Source organism: Lepidochelys kempii, chromosome 4 (genome assembly GCF_965140285.1).
Source record: "Lepidochelys kempii isolate rLepKem1 chromosome 4, rLepKem1.hap1, whole genome shotgun sequence".
NCBI lineage: Eukaryota > Metazoa > Chordata > Testudines > Cheloniidae > Lepidochelys > Lepidochelys kempii.
Window position 1 is genome coordinate 31,180,731 of NC_136383.1, and position 13,858 is coordinate 31,194,588.

Genomic DNA, 13,858 nt, shown 5'->3' on the forward strand with positions numbered 1-13,858 from the left:
CAGCGTAGTTCATCTCTCTCAAAAGGAAGTCACTAGATCAATGGAAGAACTTTTCATCTAACTTGCTGCATCCACTCCAGGGATTAGGTCAACCTAACCCCAGCACTTGGTGCAAATTTTTTCACAGCCCCAAGCAACGTACAGAGACTGGTCTTTTTTAAGTTAAGACTAGGCCTAAGGCTCGGTCTACACTCAGACGTTAGGTTGCGATAGCTACATTGGTCGGGGTTGGGGAAGCCACACTCCTGACAGACACAGCTATGCCAACCAAACCTTCAGTGCAGGCACAGCTGTGTCAATGGGAGAATGCTTTCATCAGCAAAACTAACTTCATTCAGGGAGGCGATGTTCCTAAATTTATGGAAAAAACCATCCCATCAGCATACAGGACATATGCCTACGGGACAAGGGAATGCTGGCATAGCTATGCCAGCATACTTTCCACAGTGGAGAGACAGCCTAAGTAAGGCTCCAATACAAGAGAGCCTCCTGTCTTAGGTTTAAAAACAACTAATATATCCATATTCCTATAGGCGCGACTAACTTGAAGGCTGGTAAATGAAGTTACAGAAAGAACGTCAGAAGCTATTTGGGGAAGGGACTTTTTGTTTGGTATTTGTACAGTGCCTAGCACAGTAGGATCCTGTTCCATGATTAGGACTCCTAGGCACTATTGTAATACAGAAAATTAACTTTTGCAAGTTTGCTCCAGTAAGGCAACCAGATAGTCCAACTGCATCCTAGTAACCATCAATTCAGCATTATAGTGGCATCTGCAGCTCTGCTTGTGACCTAATGCTGTGACCTGTCCCCCTGCAAACACTAAGCCAGTCTTTTGCTGGCTCCTTGGTGCAGAGAAAAGTTTCTGAAAGTACTGGAACAAGGACATTTCTCCTTTCCATCTTCCTAGCTTCATTAGTGAATTTTCCAAAGGCCAAAAAAGGGATGCTTTGTTATTACCCACATTTAAAATCTAACCTGCATAGTTGGTGGGACACTGCCAGATAACAGGGTCAGTGTCCAACCCTTTTCTACTTCAGAACTAAAGGGTTTATATAACTTTTTAAACTTGTGCAGAGTCAAGTTCACTGTTTTCCCCAGAAGAGCCATTTCCCTTGTTTGTTTGGATTCTTCACACAACATGGAAGAGTTGTTTTTAAAAATAAATGATGTGACAAACTAGCAGGGAGACTCAGAAGCAGGAGTGCCCACCTGAAATTAACTACTTTTAACAAAGGACTAGGATTTCAGGTCAAGAATGTCCTTTTAATGTCTTTCTTTTTGACACTTAGGTTTAAGATGCACAGTAAAGGTTTGGGTTTAACTTAGCAAATTCCAATATGTTGCTGAAAGCATAACAATCTATCCTATTTATGGCTTTCTACCAGGCTAAATGCATGGTATCTCAATGCTATCCAAAGAGCACTGACTACTCCAGAATAAATAATGTTTGTCTTTTACATCTGAGCAGTCAGTCAATCTGGGTCACCCAGTAAAAGGAAAGTAACAGCTAGGGAACAAATTCCACACAAAGAACGCCATTCAGGCAGCAGGCAGACACAACTACGACAGCCAGATTTCAATAGAAAGAGAGGCTAGACGAGAAAGGTCAGAGTACCTCAAATAGCTGCCAGTTTAAGCATTTCTGCTCCAATGCACGGAAAGTGAAAATCCTTAGGAAAGTGTTTAAGACAAGACACATTTTTGGGAAGATTATGCTGTTCAGAGCAAAATGATGCATTGAATATAGCTGCCATATGACCATGAAAATAGAAACATCTTTCTAATAAAAGAAGCTCACCTTTCTGTTCAAAACTTAGTAGGAAGTTTACATGTAACATGAGGAGGTGAAAGTGCAGTGGCACGAGGAATTCCATTCTATTTTTTGGGGTCACCGGTTCCTAAAGGTCATGTAACTGTTTCTGATGTGGCAGAGCAGCACAAGTTTCATTTCTCATTGGCTTAACTGTTCAGACCCCTGGACTATCCAACAAAGCCTGGACTTCAAAATCTTGCAGAAGATTTTCTTGTACAAGTGCAGAGGCCCCTTTGCATAAAGGAGATGTTCTCCCATATCACATCTCTTGCAAGTCAGCTACACATGCAAATTAAGGTTTCATTTTTTATTTTTATATAAATAAATAAAAATATAAAGGATTTAAGTTCAGGGTCTAAAAAAAGAACTCAGGACATCAAAAGAATTCAGAGTTTTTCTCTCTCTCTCTTTTTTTTTTTTTAAATCAGAAGACATATCTAATATTTGCCTGTGGTGGATGCAACAGTTAACAGTTCTCACTGATCCCAGAGTGCTGACAACTTAAAACCTAGACTCTCGAGAGGCTCAGAGAATAGGAACTCTTCCCACTTGCATCTAGGAGTTTGTCAAAGAGGTCACCATTCCACAATAGCATCAGAATGCCCAAAAGCCTGCAAAGGTGTCAGAATACAAGCTCTTTGAGGCAAAGACCACATCCCTGTGTTTAACTGACAAAAGGCAATGAAAGGGGATGAAGGAGAGATAGCAAATAAGGGCTCATCTGCACTTGACACACTAGAGTGGTGCAGCTGCAGCATTTCAGCATAGACACTACTTACACCAACAGGAGGGGCTCCAATCAGCACAGGTAATCTACCTTCCCAAGAAGAGCTAGCTAGATTGACAGAAAAATTCTTCCATTGGCCTAGCACCGTCTACACCGGGGGTTAGTTGGCTTCACTGTGTTACGCAGGGGTGTGGATTTTTCATACCCCTGAGCGATGTACCTGGATCAACCTAACTTGAGTTTAGACCAGGCCTAAGGTTACAAACACTCAAAAGGTACATGTACACACACACTCACTCACACACAACATAGGTTTTGTGTTTGTTTTGTTTCGTTGAGGGAGATGGGGTGGGGTGGATTAGTTAGAAAGTAAGAGCCACATAAAGTTGTTGACACACCTTAAAAGTAGGTCTTGAGGTACATTAGTGAGATTAGCGGGGTAGCTTGGATTAAAAGATTCTGAGATTTGTGAGATAAACAAAATGAAGTATCAAGGCTAGAATGATTAGTGGAGAGGAGGAGAGCAAGTCTCATTAGGCAGGGCCATGAAGGCAGTAACAAGAAACTTGAGTTTGTGATGGAGAAGGGGCAGCCAATGAAGTGATTCAAAGAAGAGAGGGAGGGGTGTGTGGTCAGACTGCCAGGCACAGGAGATACCATGGTAGTTTCATTTTGTAAGTATTCAAAGGAATAACATGAATGTTGGAAACTAGAGAGAAGAGCGGTTGCAGTAGCCAAGACAGGAGGAGAAGGGTGTGATGAGAGACTTCACTGTTTAAACAGATTTCTTCATTTGGAGGGAACAAGTAGCCATGTTATAGCAGAGAAACAGCTCTGCTATAGACATAGTTAAAGTTGTTTCATTTTCTGTTTTAAGGTGGATTCTACAGGCTCTAAAACCCATATACAGACTCCAACTGTCTTGAAATTTGCTGTGACTCATGGGAGTGCTGGGTAGTGTTAGTGGTCCAAATTTGGGGTCATTGTTCCCAAGAATCATCCCTTCTAAAAACCCAACATTTTACAAAGTCGTATAATTCATGGAGCAGCACGGGGATGTTGGAGCAGTGAAGAGTGTGCAGAGATTGGGAGGGGAGATTAGGAGACAGGGCTCTGGGGCTTTGGCAAGGGGAGAGAGATAAATGGGGATTGGTGGCAAGAGAAGGAGATCAAGGGGAGACGATGCAGATGTAGGCAGGATGAGGTGTGGTAGGGAGATATTGGGTGGGCAGGGATTAGGGGCAGGGGCTCTGTCAGTTCCATATCTTCCCCTCTTGTTTGATGTGCCAACCCCCCACCCCACACTCTTCTCCTCTTGTCCTAGCTGAGCTGCGAAGTGGGGGCAGATGCCTTCCATTCACAGATCCATCAATCGGGCAACAACTGAGGGCCAGAGGGGGAACACCTCACATAATGAGGAGGATGAAATGGCAGGAAATGATCCCTTCTTTCCCTGACCCTCCGTGTGCCAGCATCTGGGAAGGCTAAGGGTACATCTACACTATGGAGATTACACCAGCATAGCCGTGCCACCATAATCCCATATAGTTCAGAGCTTCTTCAAATCCCCATTTACATAACTGAAGTCAGCCAGCTCAGAGATGTGTGAACTGCTCCACTAATCTCAGGCAGAGAAACAAGGAGATGATGCAGGGGCAGTGAAGGAATTAACATGCAGCCAGTTCATTCTGTGGCCAGGTTAATCACTGCCAAGGAGCCAGGGGCAGTGGTACATGGGGATGCAGAGAAATTGTTTTAAATAAACCAGATTAAATTAAATACCCCAAAACTTCATTAATGTAGAGTTAAGGTTACTTAGTGGTGCCTCGTGCCCTTCCAGAACATAAAGAGTGGCTAATTTTAAGCCTCTAAATACCAGGAAATGAATTAAGGTACATGTTACCCCTTCTTTGCGCAGAGACAATCGGTATATTTCTACAGCACCTAGCATAATGGGGCTCCAACCTGGTTGGCTTCTAGATGCCACCACCATATAAAAGGTTAAATAATTTTTATGTCAAGTACTGTGTATTTAGAGGAATATTCCAGGGAGAGGACAAAAGTTACACAGGCTGACTGCAATTGCGTAAACGGGGATTTGCAAAAATTCTCACATCTAAAGTATTGCATAAGGGAGGAAGAAAACGTTCAAGATGCACACAAAATAGCTTATTCAGTCTTTGTTAAAGCACAAATGGGAATTTTCAATCTTCTGGCCACATTAAAAAAGAATAATCATAATCAAATAAAGCATGCTTTGATGGAGTCAGGAAGCAAAGTTTACAATATTCTTTACAAACAGAACCAGAATCATATTGACACCAAACTCTGATTTAAAAGCCAAAGGCTTAAGGTAGCTGGCACGCACAGCTCAAACTAAAGAAGTCCCAGAAGAGAAAGAAAAACTGTTGTTGGCAGTCTTAGAACTTGCACAGACAGACAGACAGACAGGCTTTTTAATCAGGTTACTTGGCACGTATTCTGATCTGATAATCTCTAAAGTAAAGTAAAAATGCAAGGTACCAAAGCAACACAGCTTCACTATATCTCCTTGGCTAGTTTAATCATGCTGGGCATGGATAGTTCTAAGGTCTGATCTATAGTAGGAAGATAGGTTGGTATAACTACATCACAAAGTGGTGTGAAAAATTCACATCACAAACAATGCAGTAAACCAACCCAACCCCTGGTGTAGACAGCAAAGATTCCTCCTGTCAACCTAGCTACCACCTCTTGACGATTATCTACAACAATGGGAGCATCCCTCCTCTCAGCACAGGTAGTGTCTACACTGAAGCTACAGCTATGCTGCTGCTGCATTTTAAGTGTAGATAAGTCCTAGGGATGGATTGTGGTCCTACTTAGAACCTGCATTTTATTTTTAGATCAATTGAATCTAATAAAAGTCTCTTTCCACTTGCTTTTTACTCCCAAGATGGAGTTAGTAAAATATTAAGACAGTCCATGGTAACATACACATTAGACACAATCACAACTTTTTGATTGCAGCACTGGACCTAAAAGAGAGGGGTAAGTCTAATGATATGGCTAACTCCCCTGCATGAAACCAAGATGACCGTTTTTATTTTTAGTTGCATATCCTTGCTTCTAACAACGATGTAAATATGTGTATTCTAGTCAGCGCATCAAGCCAGGAAGTTAGCCTTTTTAGAGGGTTTTGAGGCAATATACACCAATTACTAGTATATACATATTACTGTACATACCCTTCTGCCAAGAATCTGGTTGATAGCTGCGCTCTCTTTCAGAGTACACTCTGCTACGACGTTTGCTCTCATTTCTTTCATGTATAACATAAAAGCATTCAGAGGTTTTTTAATGTGAGGTCTTTTCGGCTCTTGCTCTTTTCTCTGTTCGTGCTGAGGCTTCCTAAAACGTGGTGGGGGAAAAGACACAGTATCTATTTACCTTTAGCCTAAAAGTTATTGAGAGGAATATTTCCAAGCTTCAATTTCAAATTAAGGATGTGCTACTGTATGTTAAGTGTGAGAGCTCGTGTTTTATCTACTACTGCAACTTTTGAACTTACAGTAGAATCTCAATGTTATGAACACCAGAGTTATGAACTGACTGGTCAACTACATGCTTCATTTGGAAAGAGAAATGATGGAGATGGAAGGCAGAAGAAGAAGATGAAAAAGGAAAAGCAAATACTGTACACTACTGTGTTAAAGTACTAAAAAATAAAAGGGAAAGTTTAATAAAAGTTCTGACGAGTCAAGGAAACGGTTTCTGGGTTGTTGCATTTAAATTAAAATGGCTAAAAACAGCATTTTTCTTCTGCCTAGTAAAGTTTCAAAGCTGAATTAAGTCAATGTTCAGTTGTAAACTTTTGAAAGAACAACCGTAACATTTTGTTCAGAGTTATGAACAACCTCCATTCCTGAGGTGTTCGTAACTGAGGTTCTACTGTATTCTGTATTTAGAACTGAATTTAGTGCTCAAGGAGGGGAGTGTTGGATTGGCAGTCCTTGATGATGAATGAAATTGTACTTTATTTATCCATGAGACAAACACTCTGCCAACATGTTTCCACAGTGCTCCAGAAGGCCATCTTTAGGGGTAAAAAAGTAGCTCAGTCTCCTTACCCATTTATTTCTTGAGCACTTTGTGTTCATCTGCTAAAAAGAATGCCAAAGTATAGTGGTGGTTTTTACAGTCAACACCTTTGCACTAGAAACTGACTATCAGCTCACAAGCCTAGCTTCAGATAAGCCACCAAATGACAAAACAGCGTTCGGCAGCTACCATCTTAGATAACATTCAAGGGAGTGGCTGAGAAATAAAGGCTTCATATCAATAGTGCTCCCATGAGCCATCCACTCCCCACTTTAGTTATGGTAAACTTTTACAGAATAATAATTCAGAGTGACCATGAAGGACACTTGTTTTGTTTTTTATTTCTCAGCTCTCCTTTTAACTATTAATCTGCAAACACTTCAGGATTTAAGGGCTAGCACAGAGAGGCAGACTCACACATGCATTAAGTCGCTGTCAGTATGTGGATGTTCTTGTTTGACTTGAGGTGTTACAATAGCTGGGTGAGGGATTCCAGTTGTGTGAGGGCCTGGAGGACCAGGAATCATATGATGTGAAAACCTAAAAACAAACCAAGTAGAGAGTCTGTAACAATAGGAAGAACAGGCTGCATATCCAAAACTTGTACTTTAGCAGTAGAACACTACAGAGCTTGCAACGAAGAAGATGTAAAAATTAGTTAGCAAAGATTCATGCATTGTATCTAAGCTTATTCAAAATAGGCCAACATTTTGGACTGAAGAAGTTATTTTATTACCTCTCAGATAAAGAGATGGCAATGTGCACAAGGAGGTGTAACATACCTATTGTTGCACTAGACATCAATAAAAATACACATTCCCTTAACCAAAAAGTGCATTTCCACATATAAATACTGAAAATATCCATCACCAGCCAACAAAGGCGGGAACTGCCATGCAGGGGGGGGGGGGGGGGAAGGGGCAAGAAAGGGGGCGGAAGCAAAAAGGAAGAGAAGAGTCCTTTAAAAAAAAAAACCCCATAGGTATGTCTGTATTTAGTTTTGAACCTTTTGCTTTTCAAAACATTTTATAGTAAACATGTAAGGGTCCAAGATCATTTCCCCTATAACCCTACTTCTCCAACACTCTGCGCTAATCTTTTAACTCTGAATGCAAATCTGGTATTCTGGGAGGAAAAACCAACTGGTTCTTCCAGAACTAGATTTCTTTCCCTTTCATGATGTCAAGGCAGAAGAAAAAAAATCATCCTCTTAATCAGGGGTGCGCTCCTCGAAGTGCTGAGCATTCTGACTCCAGTCAAGCAATGCACTTAAAGCACATGTTTATCTTTGAGCGTGCAAAATAGTCTCACTGCTGTCAGTAGCTTGCTGGATTGCACTCCCAAGTAATCAGTACTTGCAGGATCAAGCCCAAAAAGAGAGCAGTTTACTGCATTTGTTAATGTTAAAGCTTATGCTACAGTGATTTGCACAAGAGAACGTAGTAACCCAACCGAATGAGGTTGGGAAGGGGCAAAGTTTGTTGTGGAGAGAGTAGCTATTTTCCTCTTGGATACCCTGACTGAGACATGCTTGTAGTTTACCTGAAAAGGAGTAGAGGAAGAGTAATTAAACACAGAAACCCATATAAAAAGTTGTGAGGAGACCACCACTTAAGTGGACAATCCAAATCCCAGTGTGAAAGCAAAGCAAAATGCAGAGATGGGACATTGCAACCTTGTGTACACCAAGCACAGGATGTGTAAGGCATCTTTTGAGAGTGCAAAAGCATTACAGAGAAGATTTGGAGTTTGGCATGGCTAAGTCTCAGTTAGCATTGCTTGCTTGCACTAATATGCAAACATAGTGCCTGATTCACACACCAGTACAGACAGTGTGTGTATTTACAGCTTGTTGGCATCCCTTTCCTTCTAATAGCTCTGGGCTAAGAAATTCCAACTTCGGAGTAGTTCTGCATATTTCCACATGGCACACTACCCAATTTGAACTATTTAAGAGTGTAATTACATAATTCAAACTAGAATGAGAAGTTTTGCCTGGTTTCATATTTGAAGAATAAAATCTTGGGTATTTCCTAATATAGTGTGTCTAACAATAATGCCCATTTTATATTAAATGGTTTGATTAACGGTTAACACAGTTCGTAAGTGTTTCTAATGTCAATACTTCACTGACTGCCAGGAAAATGCTGAATGAGACTAGTGTGGGATCCAGGCAAACTGTACATACACAGACATTTTAAATAAAAATTATACATACATTTTTCGCTGACTGAAAAGTAAGCAAAGGCAGACCAAGATGCAAGCAGAAGAGCAACTTGCCCTTTAATGCCAACAGTTACTCCCCATTCAGTCATTCACCTCCTACACCTACCTGGACATGGAAGGGTCGACTGAGAGTGAGGATGGGTAGGGCTGCCTGAATCCACTCGAGATGGGATATACAGGCTGACCTTGCCTGAGGTCACAGAAGAAAGGAACCCATCAATAATATGATATTGTATTAAAAGATACCCTAGAGTCACAAGCACTTGATGGGAACTCAGCATGGTAGCATAAACAGTTATCTGCCATGTATTCTGTAGCTCATGGGTGTCTACATGCTTGCACTGAATAAGATTTCTCTCTCGCCCACTGAAAAGATATTCATTATCTAGGTTTTGTTTAAAAAAACCCAAACCATTGCCTAATTTTAAGTCATTGGGCCAGATTCCAATACCCTCAACTCCTGTGGAACAGTAGTCCCAATGCAATTAATGTACAAGTACCAGAATCTGGCCCACTGTTAGTGTATTTACAGTGAGTCCCACAGAACTATTTGGAGAGTTTTCTTCTTTTTTTTTGGGGGGGGGGTGGAATCTTTGAAACCGAGGGACTGTCTTCATTTTGCATCTTGTATAGTATGTCACAAGTTGTCAGCACTTTTAAGAAGCTAAAGAAAACTTTATATTTATTAATAAAATATAAAAAAAATGAAAGTACATTTTAGTCACTTGGGCTTAAGGCTCTTTTTTGTTTTTGTGCAATCAAGTGACTAAAACCAGCTCATTTGAAATCCTACCATTCTTTAGAATGTCTTAAAGATATTGTCTCTCTATATGGAATTCTATCACCAATTAATGCTTCAAAACACTTTGAACTTTTTCTGCTTAGTTCACATCATCTTTACTTCCAGTTGGTGTTGATGCAACTCTTGAACAAGGATTAATGCACTTAAGTAACGAAGTTCAGACAGAATAATTGATCCAGCTTTGAAAGACTAAGCACAATCAATTCTATTCAAACACTTATTGATAGACAGATTTAGTGTTAAAACTGGGATTTCCAAAGCTGCTGGCATTTTTTATGCTCAGGATAACAGTTTTCACACTTCAAGTGAGCGTGTGTGTTGGGGGGTGGGGGTGGGGGGGAGAACAGTGCTCAAAACCAGTAAAAAAGAAGAGGTAGAAATCTCAGTAATGCTGCAGCACAGAATTGAGCTGGAAGCAGGCAGAGCATAACGGACTGTGGAATATGTTCAGGTATGAGCAAGCACTGCTGAATAGATTTCCAAATTTGACAATTAGCTAGTCTCTCCTTTTCTTCCTTCTCCTTTCAGTTTCCTTCCTCCCTTCCACACCCTCCCACTTTCTGGATCAAGAAACTATTCAGAAGTGCTGTCACTTAACCAAAGCTGGCAAAAGGACCACCAGAAATCATCTGGTAGTGGTGGAGGCAGCGGTTCAGTCTCGAGACCAGTGAACATTAAACTGGAAATCAGGTGCTCTGTCTTTGCTATTAACTTACTATGTGGCTTTCAGCAAGTGATTTTTGTCCTGATTCCACAAGGCCCAGAGCTCAGACTCAGACTTTACGTCCAGAAGGGACCATCATGATCATCTAGTCTCACCTTACCTCTTGCACACTGCAGGCCACAGAACCTTGCCCAGCCACTCCTGCAGTAGACCCATAACCTCTGGCTGAGTTACTTAAATCCTCAAATCTTAATTTGAAGACTGCAAGTTTCAGAGAATCCACCATTTACTCTACTCTAGTTCAAGCCAGCCAGTGACTTGTGCCCCATGCTGCCAAGGATGGTGAAAGACTCCCTGAATCTCTGCCAATCTGATCTGGTAGGAAATTCTTTCCCAACTCTAAATATGGCAGTCAACTGGACCTTGAGCATGTGGGTGAGACCCACCAAACACCTGAGAAAGAATTCTCCGTAGTAACTCAGAGCCCTCCCCATCTAGTGTCCTATTTCTGGCCATTGGAGATATTTGCCACTATAAGCAATCATCATACCACCCCCTCTATAAACTTATCAAGCTCAGTCTTAAAACACGTTATGTATTTTTGCCCCCCTTGGAGGGCTGTTCCAGAATTTCATTCCTCTCACCACCAGAAACCTAAATTTCAAGTCTAAACTTCTTGATGGCTAATTATATCCATTTGTTCTTGTTCCAACTTTGGACCTTAATTTAAAGACTCTTTCCCTGCTGTTTAGCCCTCTGATGAATTTAGAGCAATCATTTCTCCTCAACCTTCATTTGGTTAAGATAAACAAGACACGCTCCTTAAGTTCAGAGGCTGCTCAGCACCTTGCATATTCTGGTCTGAAATGTATGTTGGTTTCCCCTCAACCTAAAATTGGGATGATAATACTTACCATTAGGTATAGGGTGACCAGACAGCAAGTATGAAAAATCGGGATGGGGTGGGGGATAATAGGAGCCTATATAAGAAAAAGACCCCAAAATCAGGACTGTCCCTATAAAATCAGGACACCAGGTCACTCTAATTAGGTAGGGCACAGAACCGACTGACAAGGCGTGGGATTCTAATTCACTTAACCCCTCTGCATTCAGTTTGTCCTCCTATAACTATATATATTTGTTATCCATTCTAAAATGCTTGGAGATTCTCAGACGGTAAGTGTCAAGCATTATTGATCATCCTGTGATGGGAGACCCTATACATAAATACAAGCTCCTGAAGGAATCCTACTGTGAGCATTGGGAGTAGGATCCTTATACTGCTAGTGTTAAAAATTAATATATGAACTCTTCAGTAACTGAGTACTAATCTCAAATCTTACCATTTCTGTAAGGAATGTAATAAAGTTTGTTCTCTATTTTGGTGCAGTTTTCAGTTAAAAAAATCCGTACTTGAAAGTTTGTTACAAGTCATTGCAATTTTGGGTTGTTAAAAAAATTGATCTTTAATTCCTTGAGACCTGTTTTTCTGCAATCCTACCAAATGCCAAGAGCCATAAGTGTGAGCCATAAGAACTATTCTCACTTCAAAGTGAAATCTATGTATTTCAATTTCTGTACATGTTAAAAAACAGATCCAATTTATTTCAAAGATCAACATTTTTGATCTTTCAAGCTAAAATAAAATAGTCACTTCTCTCACTGTAGTAATGTTTTTCTTAGTTCATAAATTCTACAATTAATTCAATAATCCTAGAGAGGATGTGTATGAACATATGTCTAAGCAGCAGCAAGAGGATCTTACCAGCCAAGAGGTGGCGTTATCTGTCCTACACCACCAGGAGACAAGGGATAGAAGGTAGGGATATCAGGAGCTGGAGGATGTCTGGACATGCCTGTCAGAGAGTATGAATAAGAAGTTTGGTATTTGAGTGAAAATGTGGTGATTAATGCTATAATACAAAACTAACATGGTGAACATCACAGTAAAAAACGGTTGTTCTATACAAGAAAGTCTAGCTTCATTTTTGGTTAGTATTAGAAGAAAACACCATTAATTGCTGCCTTTAGAATAATAAATAGAGCTTGCATCCTCGACTAGGGTCAGGATTAAAAAGAAAAAAAAAAACCTTGTGGAAAAAGTAAAGGGGAAGGAGGGAAAAAAACCAACAAACATGACTATGAATGCAGCCACCATGAGATCTAAAAAAACGTATGGAGATGCTTTGGCAATACTTCATCTCTGAAGTGTTGCACTGAAACTACTGACAGTCTTGAGCAAGTGTTCTGAAGAGCCAAATGAAACAGGAAAAACAAAGCATTTTCAAACAGGCAGCACACCAGAGCTAACAGCTGAGGTAAATTGTTACTTGTACATTTTTCACTGGTTCCCTTATGAATTTACAGATTTTGGAAACTTGCTACCACAGAGGATCAGTAGTTAATTAAGAAGCATTTTCAGGCCTGTAATGGTCACACTTGATATGATTCATTTGGCTTCTGATTGTCACTCCAGCTCCAACTAAGCTCTTCATCAAGTTGACTCCTGTGGGCTCCAAGGTCAATCTGAGTTGCACTAGTAGTGTTTCATGGAAAAAAATAAGAGTCCCATGAGAAGTGATCCATCAGTTCACATTCCCCAGAATACAAAATCCTACAAATGTAAAAATCACCTCAAGATTAAAGCTAATCCTAGTCCCAGCTGGGTCTGTGGTTTTCATGTTTTACCTAAAACTTATGCTCCAAGGAGAGAAGGAATTATGGTTAGAGGCCAGAGAGACATTGGTTTATTTAAAATGCGTTTCAGGAGGAGGGGTTTGGAACAGCAAGAATTGCAAATTTAACGTCACATGTTAAATCAGCTACTTTAAATTCTATATTAAATATTTATATAGGGACACTCTAAAGGTGAAAGATGGAACATTGTGATCTTTACTTTGAGACTCTTATTGTTGATATTTTGACCATAAATGGAGATTTAAAAAATCAGTTTAAGATTAAGGGATTTAAAAGGGTAGGTTAGAAATCTTAAAATTGTTTTGGGGGAGGGGGTGAGCATGGCAAAAATGTCACCCTAATGATGTTGCTGCTACTCTCTCAGTTTTGAGATTTCAGTAGGAGCTGAAATGAACAATTTAAGACCAGAAACTGAAAATTCATCTATGTTAAATTCATGGTTACAGGAAAAGTGATGGCTGACAGAAGAGAACTTTCATTTGGCTTATTCCCAGAGTACTCCATCTCCTTTTTACAGATTCTATAACAAGAATTGCCATACTGAGTGAAAACAAGCCCAGTGTCTCGCCTCTGGAAATGGCCAATCCCCAATACTCCCAAGGAATAAGAGACCACTATATTGTGTACAATCAAATTGCTCAATTTTACATAAGGGGCTGGTGCTATTCCTTCCCCAAGCCCTGAAACATGCGATTGGATTGCCCTTATTGAGCTAACATACATGAGTTACTCCTGGTCCAAGCTATTCAGCCCTTTAAGGACTACAGCTTCAGTATAAAACATGTTGATCACTTGCTGTATGGCAGTAAAATGCACAGGCTGACTACATACCGTGTGAAAGTGGTA

General features: G+C 40.4%; 1 protein-coding gene across 7 annotated transcripts in view; it reads right to left on the reverse strand.

Annotated features, from left to right (window-relative positions):
* LEF1 (lymphoid enhancer binding factor 1) overlaps positions 1-13,858 on the reverse strand; it is a 99,000-nt gene that overhangs the window by 22,398 nt on the left and 62,744 nt on the right. For 5 of the 7 annotated variants that reach the window (XR_012158527.2, XM_073340862.2, XM_073340859.2 and 2 more), the window contains exons 6-9: positions 12,081-12,171; positions 8,956-9,039; positions 7,041-7,163; positions 5,771-5,933 (exon numbers count right to left, since the gene is read on the reverse strand). Coding sequence is in view for 6 of the 7 variants with exons in the window: in XM_073340862.2 (XP_073196963.1) it covers positions 5,771-5,933; positions 7,041-7,163; positions 8,956-9,039; positions 12,081-12,171 (461 nt within the window). In the remaining variant the exon portion in view is untranslated. The remainder of the gene's footprint in view (positions 1-5,770; positions 5,934-7,040; positions 7,164-8,955; positions 9,040-12,080; positions 12,172-13,858) is intronic. The other 2 variants (XM_073340861.2, XM_073340864.2) reach the window with 1 other exon arrangement.